This window comes from Clarias gariepinus, chromosome 21 (genome assembly GCF_024256425.1).
Source record: "Clarias gariepinus isolate MV-2021 ecotype Netherlands chromosome 21, CGAR_prim_01v2, whole genome shotgun sequence".
Lineage (NCBI taxonomy): Eukaryota > Metazoa > Chordata > Actinopteri > Siluriformes > Clariidae > Clarias > Clarias gariepinus.
The window spans coordinates 15,262,688-15,282,487 of NC_071120.1; the positions used below are offsets into that span (position 1 = coordinate 15,262,688).

At 37.4% G+C, this 19,800-nt stretch overlaps 1 protein-coding gene across 2 annotated transcripts; it reads right to left on the reverse strand.

Annotated features, from left to right (window-relative positions):
• Positions 1-505: 505 nt before the first annotated feature.
• Positions 506-15,349, reverse strand: lhfpl2b (LHFPL tetraspan subfamily member 2b). Of its 2 annotated transcripts, none has more exons than XM_053480501.1 (3): positions 15,253-15,349; positions 5,359-5,961; positions 506-1,870 (listed from the first exon to the last, which is right to left on the reverse strand). In XM_053480501.1, the coding sequence occupies exons 2-3, from the start codon at positions 5,765-5,767 to the stop codon at positions 1,614-1,616; spliced, it is 666 nt and encodes a 221-aa protein (XP_053336476.1). In that variant the 5' UTR covers positions 5,768-5,961; positions 15,253-15,349; the 3' UTR covers positions 506-1,613. The 2 variants fall into 2 exon arrangements, with proteins under 2 accessions (XP_053336476.1, XP_053336477.1); XM_053480502.1 differs by lacking the exon at positions 15,253-15,349 and adding an exon at positions 14,991-15,151.
• Between the last annotated feature and the right edge of the window lie 4,451 nt (positions 15,350-19,800).

Genomic DNA, 19,800 nt, shown 5'->3' on the forward strand with positions numbered 1-19,800 from the left:
ACAGATCTGGCTATGTGTGGAACTTCCTACTACCAGTTCCAAATGTAGTTGAGTTTTTAAAGTTATTTACCTTTATGTATTTTTAAAGGCACATTTATCAAAGTGTCTTACAAGTGAGAAAAAGTTCAAGCCAAGCTTTAGGGGTTCTCTGGCATCATGTTTAAGCTCAAAACCTTACCAAAATCCCTCCCACACACACACGTTCATCATTACAATGCATAAGCAAACACAGCCCAGTCCCCAATTAATTTTAAAGAATTAACTTCTGTTTCAATATTAAAAATCAACTCTGCTTTTGTCATTTCTATGTAAGACAAAAAAACTTGATCAGCTTTTGTTATTTTAACAGTGTTGATCAAGGATACAGTGAGGAAGCCTCCTTTTCCTTCTTCAAGCCAATGATCTAGTGCTTCCTGTTTCCTGATCTGCTTCCTGACTTGTTTTGCACTGTCTCAGTCAAATATGACAAAAACAAACCACACACACTCATGATATTTTTTGCAGTCTAAAATTTTAATTCATACTGCTCACTAAAAGCACAGCAACAGATATAAAAATATACAAAATATTTTTGTTAATATAACAAATACATGAAAGAAAAAAAAATAAAGGCAGCAAAAGTTAAATGAAACCACTTCCAATGAACTCCTGCACAAAACTGTTAGATAAACGTGTGTGTGTGGGTGAGAGAAAGCGAGAAAGAAAGAACAGTAAGTATTAAATGCAAAAAAAAAAAAAAAAAAAATGTAGCCTGTTGCCATCACAACTACAAAGAACTAACTATAGTTGAAGCTAAAAATAAATGATTTTTGACCTACTCTAAAGACACACAGTTTGTCCCTGGAGCTTTATACCTGCCCTCTACAACAACCTCAGAAATGATTGCATACCTTTAAAAAAATAAGAAGAAGAAGAAGAAGAAATGGGCTCACATATTGCATCACAGATGTTGCATTCATGTCTTTTGTACCTTAATGAACAGAGAGCTTTATATCTGTTTCTAGCACTGTGGGATACAATCAGCACAAAAATATTAATGCCTCCTTGAGCTCGAAGTGGATAATCTGGGCTAAATACAAGTACATAAAGAGGAACAAATGGAATTCAAAGGCCACAGAAACTTCACTTTGGTTTCTTTGATGCAGAGGTTTTGAAGGCCAAAAATTTGTAGCTTCACCTCAGATAATGCTCCTCGATATGTTTCTAAGGCAAACGATTTCGGTAAAATTTACGTCCCTAATAAGTAGGATATACACACTAGGCATCGATTTATATTCGTACTTCTTATCTCATAGCCTAACTTTCTAACCCTTAATACGTTTTACAATATTATCAAGATATTACATTTTCAAAATACTACTTTGGATAACTAACTGTGCATGTTTTGAATTTGGCACAAAAAACTAAAGAATTTTGGATTAAAGGGTGTTATTACTATCATTACCACCGTCATCATCATCATCATCATCGGGCTGCATCTCTTCTAGAGTCGATCAATCAAAAAGAGAGCACCGTGTAACATCAATGAGCCCTGCCGAGCGGCGACAGAAAAACAACTCGAAAACGTTCGGCTCGTGACTCTGAGAGAGATGTTAGTCTTCTAGCTAAATGTTTCACAGCACACAGATGAGAGTCCTGCCTTCATCTATCTCATCTTGAACCTTGTCGCCGGAGGTGGCGATCTCGGCTTGGGCAGAGAACATGGCGCAGACGAAAGTGAGCACCGTCCCTCCTATTGCTGTGTAGAGAGCCCAGCCCACTGAACACTGACCCGGTTTATACGGGGAAGCTTCAGGGCCACAGTAGCTGACCACCTTATCACAGCCGAAGCCTGCTGGGTAGAGCATCAGTCCGAGCATCAGGAACAGACCTGGGGGGAAAAAGCAAAGACTCACTACTTAGTGATTCTCAGTGTGAAGTCTGGGGGAACCCAGAAACCTGTGAAACATTTGTTAGAGTAGTGGAGATACTAACATGGCATAATCAAAGTTATTGGAATTATTTTTGTTAATATATTTAAGTTATTGGTACGGTTGACTTAACCTGGACGAATTTATTGAAAAATACATTCACTTTAAAACAAGGACACTTGTGGAATTTATTTTATAATTAATGGATTATAAAATTTATTTTATAATCCTGGCTGTAAAACAAATGGAAATCCCAGTTATAAATACACCATTCGGACAAAAGTTTGTGGACATCTAACTAGCACACCCATGTGTGGGCCTGTAACCTGTTACCAGTTTAAAACACACAGTTGTCTAGAATATCTTTGTATGATACAGAATTTTGGTGCCTTTACTGGAACTAAGAAGCCCAAAGCTTTTCCAGCATGACAATGCCCCTGTGCACAAGGAAAGCTTCGGGAAGACATGATGATATGAGAGAACATGAGTGTCCTGTTCATAGTCCTGACCTGAACACCTTTAGGATGAACTTTAAATGACATCAGTGCCTGGCCTCACTAAAGCTTTAGTCGTTGAATGAGCACAAATCCCCACAATCATGCTCCAAAATGACCAGAAAGCCTTCCCAGAAGGGAGTAGGTTGTTAGAAGAGCAAAGAGAGCCAAAACAAGCGTCATGTGTCCACTTTTGACCAAATAGTGTATTAGTAGATTTGTTATATACAAGAAACGTTTTATGAATAAATATATATATCAACAAATAAATATGATAAATGTATTTATACTAGGTATAAGCACTTACCTGTTCGTTTATTTTTAATCAGTTCAGTTCACAAATTACATATTTGTTATTGTTTCACATTGTATCATATCTGCATGGACGGGCATGACCAGGGACTTCCCAATACAGTATAATTATAATACCTAGGTCACTGATTCGATTTGTATTGTGATTCTAAAAAGTATCCTGAATATTATAAATATACTAATTAATAAATAATTTTTAGCCACAATTCTAAACACTTTATACAAAATATAATAATAATAATAATAATAATAATATCTGCTTATTTCAATTGAGTTAATTATTTTGCCCATCTCTATTTGCTTGTATATTTACAGATCATGGGGACGTGCTGTTATAAGAGCACACTCTACAGTGGGGTGGTGTGATATGGCCGAATGCTGGAACAATTGCTAGAATCATTGTGCCAATGATTGCACTTTCTATTTTATTAATGAACATGTTCTGCTTTTTAATCATTAACAGTTTCTGTTATATTTTCCTTTATATACAGATAACATAACATTAAGATTTAAAAAATAATAAAATCAGTTGGTCATGTTACTGAAAAACTGGAAGTCCTCTTTCCTGAAGATAGTGGAAAACTTACTGACCTTTAACATGCTTTGACAATTGAAATTCCTTCCATAAATCAGAAAAAAAAATTCCCCATATCCACAATTATATGTTTTTCTTTATTAAATAACACATTTTAAAAATCTGTTTACCATTAGGCTTGGATTATGTAGACTGTCTCGGTTCGAAGTCCCTGTGAATGCTCCGTTACTGTTACATCCACAAGCCTTTCTTTCCCTCGTTACCACTAATGTTTAGAAACCCAGACCTCACCCATGCTATATAAACACTAGGATTCCTTTGAGCCATGTGATACCATATATCATCTATCACACAATTTGCACACAAAGGGCTCATATCATTACTAATATCTCGGTATCTTATCCATGGACCGTTTGCTGGAGTGAAATAAAAATGGATTTTGCATTCGATTTGTCTTTCGAGTTTGCCAAACAGGCCAACGTTCTTTCTCAGCCACATAATGCACTCTCTCTGCCATCAAATCGGGCATGCGAGGTCCTGCCTCAAAAGCCTTTCTTCTGACTGTTTAGGAATTGCTCAATCCCACCGTCGTAAATATTTCACTAAGCTTTCAGCACAGCTACAGAGCTCTCTTGTCCCCAGATAAACCCTTGCAGAAATGAAAAACCCTTTACATGGGGTTACAAATCAGTGTTTTCTATATTACGGAAATTAAAGACGGCGGTCTTAGACTGGGTAGTGAGTAACGGAGCTGTTGGATTTGTCCCTCCCTAACTGGAAAGATTGAATGGTGGTTGGAGCAAGCCGTAGACCCTGCCATGGTCAACAATACACGCGCTGTTGCTGCGGGTTGGGCTGGGACGGAGTGCTGATGGGGCAAGGCAACATGTGGTTGACATGCTTTACTTACCACTGACATAATAGATAGCAATTTTACAACTCGCACGCACCCACAGCAAGATACAGTCTATCGAGTCGCTAGGATCGCTTAAAACCTCCCGAGTCCCTTAACATTCCTGATTCTTTTATAGCCATATTGAAATCATTTACCCCAGGTTTGTTATCACGATCATACAGTCCATGTTATGATTCATATAATGCTGTAGATAAGCTGTGAAAGTCCTGGAAGACATCATTCCGTGTTTTCCAGGCAAGCCTGAACCTCTGAGGCTGTCAGGAATGTGAGGACTGTCAGCTTAGAGGCTTTGACATCTGACCTGAATACGCACGCTCAGCTTATATCTCTATGCTGTGGGACTGAAATAAAAAAAATATTCCTGGGCAGGATTCACTAGCGTCACTTGTCTTTCCAAATTGGTCTCAGTTTTATGTCTTTTATTTTATGTTCTTATGGTTTAACCAACACTGGACGGATTAAACATCAGATCCTGTCTAGTCTAAATATGAATATAAAAAATTTTATAATTAAAATATAATTTAAAAAATATTTTTTTTAGAAAGGCATGTTTCAGGAACTACATATTTTTATATTAAATATAGCTTCAATTATTTAAACAAATAAAACTTTGGAATAATGCACTAATTTATGGCAGATCAAATATATATTATATATTTTTCTCAATTAAAATACCTGCTATGAGTTGATGCTTTTTTTTGTTTGTTTGATCCAGTGTAATTTCTTCAGTCTGAGGAAATGTTATGCTATGTTTAGCCATGTGTCAGATCATATACTAGATGATTGGCAGTTGTGCCTCTGTGGCAAAACAAACACTTAATCTGTTGCAGTGTTAAACGGAGTCGAATGACGAAATGAAACATTTCCAGAATTCTAAATTTCACACAAGTCGTGAATTAAAGATGATAAATGATACTAATTTCCTGACACTCACGGTATGATGCTTAAACAAAACAGATTTAAATTCTAAATGTCATTCTTGAATTAATCAATAATAGTCACTTTAGCAGTGGAGCAGAGGCGTAGTATTTACTCCACATATGACTGTATCATACTTCCACAAATGATTTATTCCTAATTTTAACATTCATATGTGAATACATACCTGTCGCTATGTTAGTAAAACCCAATAGTTACACAGCAAGAATAATTGTAGCAAAATAAAAAATATCTCAGATGTGATCTTCCTACCTGCTATGCCTTGAAGTAGGCCGCACACATTGAAGATGCTTTTTCCCAGGATACTCTGAAAGCACATGCTAAAGACGGCAAGAAAGCCCACTATGGACAGCAGGAAGATTCCAACAACCAGGAATATAATGGAGGCCTGCCAAAATCCACTTGCAATCTCGGTAAAGTCTGCAGCGTAGGGTCCGCACTGAATCGTCTTCTGTTGAGACACTCGGATGCAGCGACTGTAGAGGCCGAGCGTGGGTGGGTTAGGGTCTGGAGGTCCAGGAGCTGAGGCGTTGAACTGAGATGGGTGTTGTACCCCTACTAACCAATCAGCACTCATGATGGCCACCAGCTCAGCAAACGCCACCACGATGCTCAACAAGGTCCAAAGCATAGACCGGCATGTTACAATGACATGACACATGTTGTCTAGCCTATAAAGCTCCTGTATGCTGATGCGTTCGATCTAATAGACAAAGAAGACTGAAGACTTGCAGGGTTATCTTCATAGATCCCTCTTCATGAGCAGACTTTCATGCTGGACACGATCCATGCCTGGCAGAACAGAATCCTCATCCATTCTCAGCGTATCCAATTAAGAAAACAGAAACTGGGCACCTATGAATAAATGAAAACAGAATGACATTTAAAAAGGAGTTTCATGTATGGACCTCCCTTTGGCACCGACAGATTGCTCAAAGGCTATGAATCAGCATGTCAGAGCTCAACGTTACGGCTGCATCTGGCAACACCGACTGCACGAATCCCGTCTCAACAGGCATGAGGCTCCTAAAAAAAAAAAAAATCAATCCTATAGGCACACGCTGATTCGATATCTCATTTTCTTTAAAATGGGATAATAACGTTTTCTCCAAATACAATACTGCACCACCGGGTGTCTTCTTGGTTGGTAAAAACGGTCTGATAAATTCTACACAGCTTTTGAAAACATCAGTCAATACTCCCATTGATATCATGCCAGGTATGCCCTGTAACACTATTGTCTACGGAAATTTGGAACAGATGGGTTCAGAGATATTAAGTTTTGGGGGGGGGACCTTTTTTTTTCAGCGTATTTGAATTTATCCATAGTCACTAAGACTTTAGTCTTTAGTGATTTTAGTGATTTTAGTGATTTTCCTTACTATACTTTAGTAAGGAAGCGGTGGAAGAAATATTTGGACAAAGATAGTTCCGAAGCAAATCATCAAAGGAAGCTTGAAGCGTTAAGCAGATTGAGATAAGCACTGACAGGGCGAAGCTGTAACAGACACATAGCTTTAAGCTTGTGCAGGCAAGCTCTGGGAAAACCGATGCAGGGAACAAAATTGTGCCTAGGTAGTCATAATACAATCATCCCAGACCATGAAGTGCTACAACGTGGGATTGAAACCTTTGTTTGACTCATACCTTCTTCTAAACAAAATGGAAGTAGACTACACATGGTATGACGGTAAACACAGGTTTGATATCAGATATATGTGCTGGAAAAAAACAATGACATCAAGGCTAGTAGCAATAAACAGTAAATGTTAAACGAAAGTATTTTTAGACAGCGCAAAGATTATACACCTTTTAATTTGCTAAAATTACTTAGAGAAATTTAGCAACTAAATCATGTTAAGAAAAGATATTAACCTTTTTTTTCCCCTTCTTTTTTTGTTTTACTTAAGATCTGATGCATTTGTATCAGCTTAGTTGGTTAAGGCTGTGGGTTACTGATCGAAGGGTTGGAGGTTCGAGCCCCAGCACCGCCACTGTTGAGCCCTTGAGCAAGGCCCTTAACCCTATCTGCTCCAGTGGTGCTGTAAGCTGGCGGACCCTGAGCTCTGACCCCAGCTTTCTAACTAGGATATGTGAAAAATTATTTCACTGTGCTGTACAACACATGTGACAAATAGTTGAATATTATTATTATTATTATTATTATTATTATTATTAATATTAATAAATCTCTGTCCATGTAAACAACATTCAATTATTTTTTTTTTATGTAAAAGCAGAGATAAAACCTTATACGTCCAAGATCCTGAAGAATATTTGTTTGTTTTTTTAACTTGGAATGACCATGTACTTTAATCTTGAATCTTTTTAACCTATTTAAAAAAAAAAAAATGAACCTGGCCTCAGGCTAGCAATATGATTCATAAACATAGGTGTGTCTCAAAGCATTAAACCCTGCTGTGTCAATTATTAGACTTCGATTCGATTCTCTGACTTCAACATACAGTATATAAAGCACACAGCTCATTCATCCTCAACCACACATCGGCTCATACCGTCTTCTTTTTTAAAAAAAAAAAAAAAAAGGATCCCCAGCTGCTGTCTATATGAGAAACCTATTTACAGCAATTATATACAGTCATGCTGTGATCCCATTTACCTAGACAGGCACATGTGTCCAAACCAGAACTCACACAAGGAAGATTTACTCAAGAGCAATCTAATCAAATCAGAGCGCATGACTTCCCTGCAATAAAAGGCACGCAGGCAAGAGCGCCTCGGATTCTCAAGAGACATCAGAGAGGAATTTCACAGGCCAGGAGTTGCTGAGAGGCGTAGAGACAATGGCGTCTCACGCCGCGGTCCCAGCATGGACCTCAAACATGGATGATCAGACTCTCGGACCCCCAGTGATGTGGATCAAAGAGCCACAGATGTTGCTTCAATGTCAGAAAGATGAAATGTTGCCTCAGAAACACGGCCACACACGGACGGGAACGCGTCCTCGTTACTCTCCCTCTGAATATTACTATCAATATTATTCCATATTAAATATATAAAGCAAACTATTTAATGTTTCTAAACAGGGAAACATTAGACATGACAGTCTTAAGACAACTCTAGGTTTGGGTTGGCCTACTCGGAAGAAGTCCGCATTTAGAATCGAAACCATATGTAATTAAAAAGTGATCCCTGAATGCATCTTTTTAAAGTGAACTGAGCCAAATAAAGAATGAGCTCCAAACCCAGTCTCATTATTTAATATCCTAAAGTGCTGGGTCAGCATTCTAGCAGAACACTCGCACGGCTTTCTGCAGCACCACACCGGTCCACTTTAACCACTGCGTGCCCTTGAACAAAGACAAGAATAAAACATTCAAGTAATTTAAGAAGTTTAAACACTGAAGCGGTCTTGAGTTCTAACCTGACATTAATGGATGTTGTAATAAATGCAAGTTTGAAGTTGGTTTGTTTGTTTAAAAGATCTCCATACTAAGACCACCATAGAAAACGCCGGCATACTGTTTAGTACAGTGGATTTTTTATTTTACTAAAACTGTCTGTAACTATTAACTATTAAATACAAATGGTTTATAATGTCATATTATATTTAAGAGTAAATGAAATAAAATTGTAGTTGGTCTATTCAACATTTAGGAAGCAAGGGATTTATCTGGGACCACCTGATACGATATCAGGATAACCAGGTGCCGATTCTATTTGTATTGCAATTTGATATACGACAGTATTTAATTTAAATGTTTTAAAATTTTTGTTACAATTCTGGCAGCACAGTGGTGTAATGGTTAACACTGTGGCCTCACACTTCAAAGGTTCGATTTCTATCTCGGGTCTGTGTGTGTGAAGTTAGCATGTTCTCCCCGTGCTTACTGGGTTGCCCCCAGTTACTCTGGTTTCCAAAGACAAAGACATGCATTTGAGGCTAATTGGCGTTTCCAAATTGCACATATAGTGTGTGAGCATGTGCCCTGCAATGGATTTTTCACCCCGTCCAGTGTGTCTAATTTCCTACCATGCAGGATGCTGTGTTGCCTGTTAATGCGTAAATAGTTCAGAGTACGCCTCCTTCAGGATCATAGAGAAAGATTTTACCACATCAAATGCAACATTTATGAATTAAAAAACATTTTTTAAAGGATTTTGGAGTCACGGTTGTAATGCATGACATGTCACCCGATACACCCAATCTCTACTCCATGATTCCCCCCCATCTCTACTATTTAGTTTCCTACTGCTTTACCATAGGTCCTTCTTCCCTTTGTTTTTACTATTTTTCTACACTTCGCTATGCAGTAAGCTACACATCATAAAGTAGAGTAACCTAACCTAAGCTACCCTAGTAAACCAGAGTAGACCAGAAAAGATTTCATAGATACAGCACACCGAATATTTGATGTCACTTAGCAAACACACTTTTGGCCGAATTCTGGTTGGACTTTTGACTGTTAATGGCATAATTGGTAGGGTTCAATTAAATTCACTGCTTTCCTGTCACAAACCAAACTTTTGACAACAATTCACCTATTTTTGCCAAAAATTTCAAGTTAGGCTTCATTATGCATTTAAAAACCAGCTTTGATGTGTATCTGGGATCATCGTCCTTTTTGGAAAAATCTATTTCGTTTTAAACTTCAGTCCAATTGTTTAAAGTCATGCTGAATAATTACAATTTAGTCTATTTGCATTACTCCATCTACTTCATGCTCTCATCAGTTCCTCTGGCAGCAAAACAGTGTCAATGCATGATGCTACCACCACCGTGCTTGATAGTGTTATTGAGGTTGTTTACAAATCCAGACATAACTTTGGTCAAAACTTTATTCCTGAAGGCTTTTTCTTTGTCCATGTGGTCAGCTGCAAACTTTAGTTGAGCTTGACTAGTCTTTTCTTGGACAGCATCCTATAAGTTAATGTAAAACTCGCTTGACTATAAACAGTGACAGAGATGTTCCAGCATCTTCCAGTTCAAGGCAATGGCATTCAAAATGTCTCTAAGACACTTTGTGTAAACCTGTCATCCTTTTTCTCAGATTTGCACTGAGCTCCGTGGACTTTTCAATTGGTCAATTCAATTAGTGCTGAAAAACAATCCCTTTTTATGTTGGCACAGTGAAGCTACCAGCTGTAGTCAATAATCAGGACTAACAGGAAGTTTAAAGGCCTTGAGCTCAACAAATTAAAAAGGTTTGGGTCTTTTGGCACCAGTGAATGAATGATCTTACTGGAGGTTTGTATATTTCAGCCCTGTGTTGATTTCACAAAAAAAAGAAGAAAAGAATTACATCATGTGCTCTGAACTCCTTGGGGTTTTCCTCTATTGAAATATGCGTGTTGTACAGTCATTCTGCCACATAAACCAGTTCAAAGAAATAACTGAGAGCCCAGTAACGCAAATAAAATTGTTCATAAAAACTCATGTTCATGATGGGTGTATGTAAACTTCTGACCACAAATGTATACAGTATGTAGTACGAAAAACACTACACTTTATCCACTGCCTGCCCCCCCCAAAAAAAATGTATTCAATAAACTTTAGCTTTGATTACAGCACACAGCATGGTATTCAGTTCATTCAGGTCATCACCTGAGTTTTTATTGCCAGATAATATTGCTGAGCACACGCCTGACCAACTGGAGCGACCCCGGATCATAACACTTACTCCAGAGGCTTGTAAAGCGGAAACTATGCACGATGGGTGCATCGCTTCAAGCACTTGTATAAAGTCAGTCCGAACTCAAGGCCACATGATCCGAGTCCATTGCTCAGCTCTAATCTTTATGCTTCTCAGCAAATTCAAGCTGATTTTTGCTGTTTGGTCTCACAAACAAGCTCTTTTTAAGGCCACAGAGCTGTTTAATCCCAATCCTGTGAGTTTATCACCTTGTGTGCATAGAAGAAATGTTCTTACTTTCACTATTAAACATAGTTAGGGTTTTTGCTGTTGATGTTTTATACAATGCAACTTCAAGTGTTTAAATGATCTCCATTCATGATTTTATTCCAACAAAGTTGAAGGTTTGGCACTAGCCTTCCAGGTTTTAATAATGTGTTGAAAAGTTCTTAATCCATTTTTACTCATTTAAAATCTCCTTAGTTGTTTTCTTTGCTTGGTGCAGCCCAATAATTTACTCTTTTAAAATGACGACTTTTTTTTGGCGAGGTAGTTTATTTGTACATTTGTACGGTGGGGTGTAATGGTACGCATTTTTGTACTGTATCATTCGGTAGAGGATGTTTGATTCGATGCACATTGTAATTTGAGTAAATAACTGATTTTCAAAAATGTTCTAATTAAGAATTTACATGTTCATATACAAGATATAGAAGTATATATAAGTATTTGACCAGACCTGTTTTTATCGAATCCACAAGTTTCAATTATCCTCAATGAAGGGCAATCTTAATGCTTCAGCAGACATCTTGGACAATGGTACAATGGTTTCCAACTTTGTGACAACAGTTTGGGGAAGGCACTTTTCTATTCCATGACAACATGACTCTGCCCCAGTGCACAAACCAAGGACATATATAAGGACATGGTTTGATGAGTTAAGGTGTGAAAGAGCGCTGACCTTAACCCCATCAAGCACCATTGGGATGAACTGGAACGGAGATTGCAAGCCAGACCTTCTCTTCTAACATTAGTGCTTGATCTCATAAAGGCTATGCAGAATAAATTAGCACAAATTCCCACAGAAACACTCCAAAATCATGTGGACAGCCTTCCAAAAAGACTGGAAGCTGCAGTCATTGCATGTTTGGCCAAATACTTTTTGTCCATATAGTATATCTTTATATTTAAGTCTTTAATTAAACCATTAACAAATGATGTCAAAAGATTATACCAATATCAAGGAAAACATGCCTTCTTAACCTGATAAACATCCCCTAAAATATGTGCTGCTCACAAAAACTGTATTAAAAAAGGCAAGATAAACAGGCAGCATGTGATTCACACATCACTTCAGTCATATGAAATGGGGAAAGGTTCTAAAATGAAAGGAGAACAGGTTTAATTAAAAACACTGAATCAGCAGTTATTTAACCCCAACTGATGCAGTGAGTAGATTCTCATTTCTTTCATGTCAGTATGAAAGACATATCCTGTGGTCGTGGCAAAGATGTTACTCCAGATCAGATGTGTTAAATTATTGTCCTGCATCAAGAAACGAAAACAACTATGAGTTTTTAAAAACCTTAAAGGTTAGTGGTGAACCATCATCGTCATGGAGGAAATGTAAATGGAAAAAAATTTAATGATCATGATTGGAGATCACTTAAATGTCTGGTGAAATCACCAGTAGAACTCACGGCTATATTTATTAGTGAAAGTAAGAGCGGTTCCACACGCACATGCGATGAGAAGGACTCAAGAGATTAGGACTAAACAGCTGTGCAGCCTTAAGATAACCACTTATCAATGAAGCTAATCAGAAAAAAAGGCTTCAACTTGCGACGGAGCATAAAGAATGGACTGTGGAGCAATGGAAAAAGGTCATGTGGTCTGATGAGTCCAGATTTACTTCGTTCCAGAGTGATGGAAGAAGAGCGGTGAATGAAGCAATGGCCCAGCCATGACTAGTGCCTACCGTACAAGCCTGTGGGGGCAGTGTTATGATCTGGGGGTTGCTTCTGTTGGTCAGATCTAGGTTCTGCAACATTAAGATTGTGCCCATACAATGAGGTCAGCTGACAACCTGAATATACTGAATGACCAGATTTCCCCCCCCCCAATCAACTGATTTTCTTTCTTTTCTTGATGGCCCAGGAATATTCCAAAATAATGATTTATTGGAATTGTGAAAGAGTGATTAAGGAAGCATGAGACATCAGTTTCACACATGAATTGGCCAACAAACCTTAATCATGTTGGGCTGCGGAAGTCCTGAAGAAGGCTTTACGCAACGCTCCGTCTCTCCCATCATACTATACGCATTATAGAGAAATGATTGCAACTCTAGTTTGAAATAAATGTTGCAACATGTCTTAATGAATGCCATAATTAAGTAAAAGGTGAAAAGAAGAATATGTGCCTTAATGAGAGTAGTAATGTTTTAAAAAAATTATTTTAAAATGTTGATTGAGCAAGTTATGGACAACTTGCCAATAGATAAAGTACTAGTTTATATGTTTATAAATTAAATTCATTATAAATGAAAAATAATATCATGGGGTTTTTTTTCACTGTACCAAAAAACATATTGAACCATGTATTGAACCTTTAAAATAGACTTACTTACCAAGCTGTGATTTTACTTGTGTAAAGGCATGTAAGCCATGGCCAGTTTTGTACAAGCTATACACTACTTAGTAATCATTGTGTATACACAATATTGTATGGTGAACTATGCACTACATAGTATGGCCAACCATACATTACATCGTATGGTACGTTATACAGTTATTAAGGGTGGCAACCTTTACATGACAGTAAACTTTACACTATATAATTTGTCTGCTATAAACAATATAGTTTGATAAACTATACACTATTTAGTGTGGTAAACTATACACTATAAAGTATGTAAGCTAACTACAGTACAGCAAACTATATGTACCATAGACTTTACAGTGTATAGCATGGTAACCTATGCACTATAAAATATTTAAGCCATTCACAATATACAGTAGTACAACAAACTATACACAATAGTATGCTAAGCTATACACAATTTAATGTGGTAAATTATACATTATAAAGATTATACATTATACCTATACCTTATATAATGCAGTAAACTATATACCATATACTATAAAAACTATACACAATATAATATGGAAAACTATGCAAACTAGACACAATTTTTTTTGTGGGAACCTATACACTATATAGTACGGTAAACTATACATTATGTATTGAGTGTAAGCTATACACAATATATAATGATGAAATATAACCTCTTTAGTGTAGCAAACTGTACATTATATAGCATGGCAACATGTACACTAAATAGTATGTTAAACTATACACAATATAGTATGGTAAACTACTTACAATACAGAACAGTAAGCTATAAACTACTGTGGCAACCTATACACTATATAGTGCTTACAGCTTTCTCACAATGCAGTGTATAGTTTCCCGTACTATATGCACCATTAGGTTATAGGTTACCATACTATACTGTGTATAGCTTACATACATGATCACCTATACACTGTGAAGTATGTAAGCTATAGGCAATATAGTATGGTAAACTATAGTCTATTTAGTGTAGTAAACTATACATAATATAGCATGGTAACCTATACACTGTAAAGTATGTAAGCTATACACAATATAGTACGGTCAAATATAACCTGTTAAATGTAGTAAACTGTACATTGTATAGCATGGCCACCTATATACTATATAGTACGGTAAACTATACGCCATATAGTATGTACGGTATAGACAATATATAAAAGTGCGGTAAAATAGACTATATAGTCTATTCTTTTTTTTACAGTAAGTTGACTAGTATTGTACTTTTTTATAATGCTGTTTTAAAAGGTTGCCTGTCGACAAGGTTTAAAAAGTTTTTCCTACAGTAAAGGTAACAGTTGCCTATACATTATTGGCTGTAACGTTAAACTGTTCAGAAGGAGAGGTCCCATGCTATTTCCCTGCAGGAGGCAGTACACTGGTTAGTACGGTACTGCTATTTCATGAACAGAAGAACAGATGTAAAAGTTACATATTCATGCAGTTCTCTTTCGCCTTACCTCCCTACAGCTTCACAAAAATTTCAACCGAAAAAAAAAATTACAAGAGAACTTTTCATTTCGTTTTGTTTTAGTACGGCTTTCTGCGAAAAGTTTATTCATCTTCAGTCAGCTCAGACCATGCAGGATTGTCCTTCTCCCCCGGTAATTAGATTTCCCTTTGAGAAACAGAGAGCTGCTCTCAAACACAAACCTGCACTCTGTTCAATCCGAGCTGTTCCTCGGTCATGCAGTCCACAGCCGACTTTAGCTTTAGCGTGATAACGGAAAATGTAACGGATCACGGAGAGCTACGGCAAACTACTTTTTTTGTGTAGCGGCACTTAAGATTTTACGAGCTGGAATTAGTGAGAAAAGAAAGGTAACGCGAGCCGACTGCGCCTGTACATAAAGCGCAGGTAATGAAAATGGAGGAATGCTGTTGTGTTTTAAAGAAGAAAGAAGCTAAAGCTGACCTGTGTGTTGGTGAAGTCTCATTCTTCTCCCGCTGTTGTTCCGCTCCACTCCGGCATTGTGGCCCATTCAGGAAGTCTTCAACAGGATCTTCCCCTTCTCTCTCTCTCTCTCTCTCTCTCTCTCTCTCACACACACACACACACTTTCATCTGTCTCTGTTCTCTCTTTTTCCGTCTCTTTTGTCTTCCTTCCCACCCTACAGTTTTCCACTTTTTTCCCACTTTTTTCTTCTTTTACTCTTTCATTTGCTTCTCTAATTTAGTCTATTCTCCCTATATATTCTCTCTCATTTTTAATTTGCTCTTTTATAATTTTCCTCATCTTTCTATTTAGATTTCTCCCTCTCTCTTTTACCTTTTATTACAGTAATCATCCCTTTTTCTGTCCCAACTCTCTCCTTTTCTGTCTTTGTTGTCTCCTTTTGCTTTTCTTCTCTCTCTCTCTCTCTCACACACACACAGAGGTAAATTTAAAGTGCTTTGATGGGATAAGAGTACACTTGCTTTTCAACAAACTGTGTTATGGTGTATGTATATTCAATTCAGTTATATTTATATAGCTTTACAAAATCAAAAGAAAATGATTCAAATATGTCTAAATCAGGACAGCATGGTGGCTTAGTGGTTAGCACTGACTTAACCACAGGAGTGGAGTTTGCCTGTTCTTCTCATGCTTGCTGGGTTTCCTCCAGGTACTCCGGTTTCCTTCCACAGTCCAAAGACATGCAGAGTAGACTTACCCGGCGTTCCTAAATTGCCCATAGTGTTGTGTATGAGTGGGTGTACGTGTGTGTGCCCTGCGATGGATTGGCACCCTGTCCAGGGTGTACCCCGCCTTGTGCCCTAAGCCTTCTGGGATAGGCTCCAGGCCTCCCACGACCCTGAATACAGGATAAAGCAGTATAAACGATGAGTGAGTGAGCTTTACAGAATCAAAAGAAAAGGATTAAAATATGTCTAAATCAGGACAGCATGGTGGCTTAGTGGTTAGCACTGTCTTAACCACAGAATTGGAGTGTGCCTGTTCTCCCCATGCTTACTGGGTTTCCTCCATTTCCTCCAGCTTTCCTCCACAGTCCAAAGACATGCAGATGTAAATAAGCATGTGAGTTTATGTATGAATGTATGTATGAATGTGCCCTGCGATGGATTGGGACCCTGTCCAGTATACCTCGTCTCGTGTCCCAAGTCTCCTGAGATAGGTTGCAGGCCCCCTGCAATTGGTACACAATTGGTATAGATGATGAGAGAGTGTGTGAGAAAGTGTATAAACCAAAATGATCATTGTCCCTAATGAGCAAGCCAAGGGTGACTGTGGCAAGGGAAAACTTGCTGGGACATTAAAAGAAACCCGACCCAACAGGGAACCCATCCTCATTTCAGATAGCAGGGATTTGATCAGCAGTCATACTGAAGTTGGCTGGACGTTCAAATTTTAAAAAGTATACAATTTTAGTCTTGTCATTGGTTCTGGAACCTATACTAGGAACACAAAGCTTGAGGCATGAATAAGATCCTGCATGAGATGCACACACATGTTCACACACTCATTTACACTACAGAGTAATTTAACCCAGAGCTTATTATCAAACCAGGGAAACTGGCACCACAGTGCCCAGGAAGAGTCATTCACCAAACTCAGCAGGGTTAAGTGGTTTCTGGATATTAATACTAATCATAAGCGTTTGTTCATCTATTTATTTATCTTTGGTAAGCCAGGTGTTTTACAAACTAAAACTAAAACAACAAAAATGTGCTGTTACAACAGTAAAAGTAATTCAATTAAATAGATAAATTAATGCTCAAATTATAATTCAGTCCCCAACTCTTCTCACATCTCATTACTTTTCCACAATTTCTGTTTCAAGCTGTATGTGTTCGATGGCTTGTAAATGTTAAGCTGTGAGAATGTAACGGGTTATCCTTACTCACTACTGTATATAATTCCCAAAAATTCATGGCACACTACTGAATGCTAGTCACCTCTCGCTTACACATCTGGACCATTAGTTGTTGTTGTTGTTGTTGTTTTGTTTTTGTTTTTTGACAAATGTTTGTAGCACTTCTTATACCTTCATGATTAGTTGAGGCCCTCTGTTCTTCCTAAAACTATCCTGTGTTTGTTTATGGTTAGTTGGTGGAAACTTGCAGCACTTGTATGAATGTGAGCTTTTTTAACAGCTAAGTGCTTGGAATTTTTTTCCCTCACTTGTAATTTGCTTTGGACAAAGCAGCTCAGTTCTCATATACAGTACTGTGCAAAGCGAAGTTGCTTTCAAAAAGAATAAAAGGAAATGTTTAACAATTCATTCATCTTTAGTAAGCACAATCCCGGTCGGGGTCACAGTGGATCTGGAGCTTATTGCAGGAACAATGGGCATGAAATGAGGACACACCCCGAATGGAATTCCATTACAGAACACAATACTTTTACTAGAAGAAGAAATGTAGAGTAAGTAATAAGGGCAGCATTTTGTAATATGCAATTGACCTACAGATTATATATTTACAGAGGTTGTTGTATAGGGCGGGGTGTAATGGAGGCCACATAGTAGTCACTCCTATGTCCTGAAAGAAAACCAGAGAAGTCAGAAGAAACCCTTATAGGCACAGAACATACAAAAAACACAGTTATTTAAGCAGTAACCCATGATTGAACAAGGGAGCTGGTGACAATGCTACATATTGTATGTACAATATCACCATGCTGCTCAAATTCTGCATTACTAACCATAAAATATTTATAAAGAAAGGGTTAAACAAATAAAATCAAATACACATTTTATACAATTTGTTTGTTTAAGTAATGATGTTTTATTAGAAATTGGTAGTTTTCAACCTGTTATTTAATTTAGTGATAGGCAGAAATTACTCATTTTTTGTGAGATTGCAAAAGACATAAAATATACATTTAAAATTTGCCTATTAATTATTTGCTCCGTTCTGTATTTAGGAACAACAGCACATTTTAAAATTATTGTCGTATTGAATTACACTGTCTGACTTACATGAGAGCGGAGTCACATTACATTATTATTTGCAGTTATGCTCTTCAATCATGTGTTAAATCAAAAAATGATTTCACCTAAAGAACTGTTCATCAAATGTGAAAGATCGTCACACATCTGTAATGGGTTTATCACACACCCTAAAGCAAATAGATCATAATGGCCAAGAGGAAATGAATAATGAGTGAGGTATTCAGCAAATCAAATTGTTGCCTGTACAGTGTCATTTACATTGATTGCTTTTCTGTCAGAAAAGAAAGATTATATTACGAATCATCTAAACCAAATGTCTATCTGTCAGCTATCGATCATGCTGAGTATGATGTCATATGCACCCATTTTTAATTTATGTAAAGAAGAACTGCAAAAGTTTTTTTTCCCCTATAATCCAGGCAGAAGAGTAAAAAGTGTACATGTATCTTGTCAAAGCCATAATGAGAATTGAATTTGAAGGAAACCAGTCTGCTGTCGACTCGGCTAGCTGTGCTTGCAGTGCTAACAGCAGCGAATATGATGAGATCATGGTTTAAGCAACAGTTTATGGATCATGGCAACATATTTCCTCAGTATATGGGAAAAATACCCCATAAGGCCAAACAGAGCAGAGCGTGTTTACAGGCAGCGCACAAATATTTAGATTAAGTGTGTGTCTCATACTTGAATACGTAAGTAACTCCTTGAGGAAATGTGGCTCCTGATGGAGCATTACTCCTTTACTTGTAATGTCCCAAAACAAATAAGAAGAAAGGAGTAAAAACTCATCTTTCAAAAACATTGTTCAACACCATCGTAATTATCATTCAGCACATGTTCGCACAGCTTTATATATAAAACAATTCAATACAGACAAAACAGTTTTCAAAGCTATTACTTCACGATGTCCTGGAGTCATGCTGGAATTAAGAGCTCAGAGAATTCGTTACATGATTCATCACTTTATCACATGCCAAAGCTATAAAGCTGCCAAGTTTTTTTGACCTGCCAAAGGTCCAGTTCAAGACAAACATTACCAAATCACAGCAAATCATATGACGAAACAAGTAAAACCTTTTAAACTGACATGTTACAATTTTCTTTAATTTAATTTTAGTCCAACTTTCTGAATACGCAAACCTGTCGGAATTCAGCACTCATCAGCTTAATGAATATACTCCTCCCTTACTAATGTCTGGCTGAACCAAATGATGCTCTGGTGTCGTCACAACTGAAACTGTGCATGCTTGTCTTTAGTCATCAAAAAGTTTAAAAAACCCACAAAAATCCAAAATATGCATTTAAACCATTCACGATTTACTCATTCAAAATGCAAGTATCACCAACAATATCTAAGAACAACATTCAGATTCCAGTCAGCAGCATGATCCATAACCTCAGAGGAAGCAAGCATGAGAACATGAGTGTCCTGCACAAAACCTTGACCTCAACCCCACTAAATGCCTTTAGAATGAATTGAAACACAGTCTGCACCACAGCCCAACATCAGTGTCTGATCATGTTAATGCTTGCAGCTGAATGAGCACAAATCCCTACATACATGCTC

Excerpts from the sequence above, each read along its gene's own strand:
- lhfpl2b (XM_053480501.1), bottom strand. The coding sequence starts at position 5,767 with ATGTGTCATGTCATTGTAACATGCCGGTCTATGCTTTGGACCTTGTTG. Across the intron at positions 1,871-5,358 it reads CCTACTTCAAGGCATAGCAG|GTCTGTTCCTGATGCTCGGA; the intron begins GTAGGAAGATCA and ends TTTTCCCCCCAG.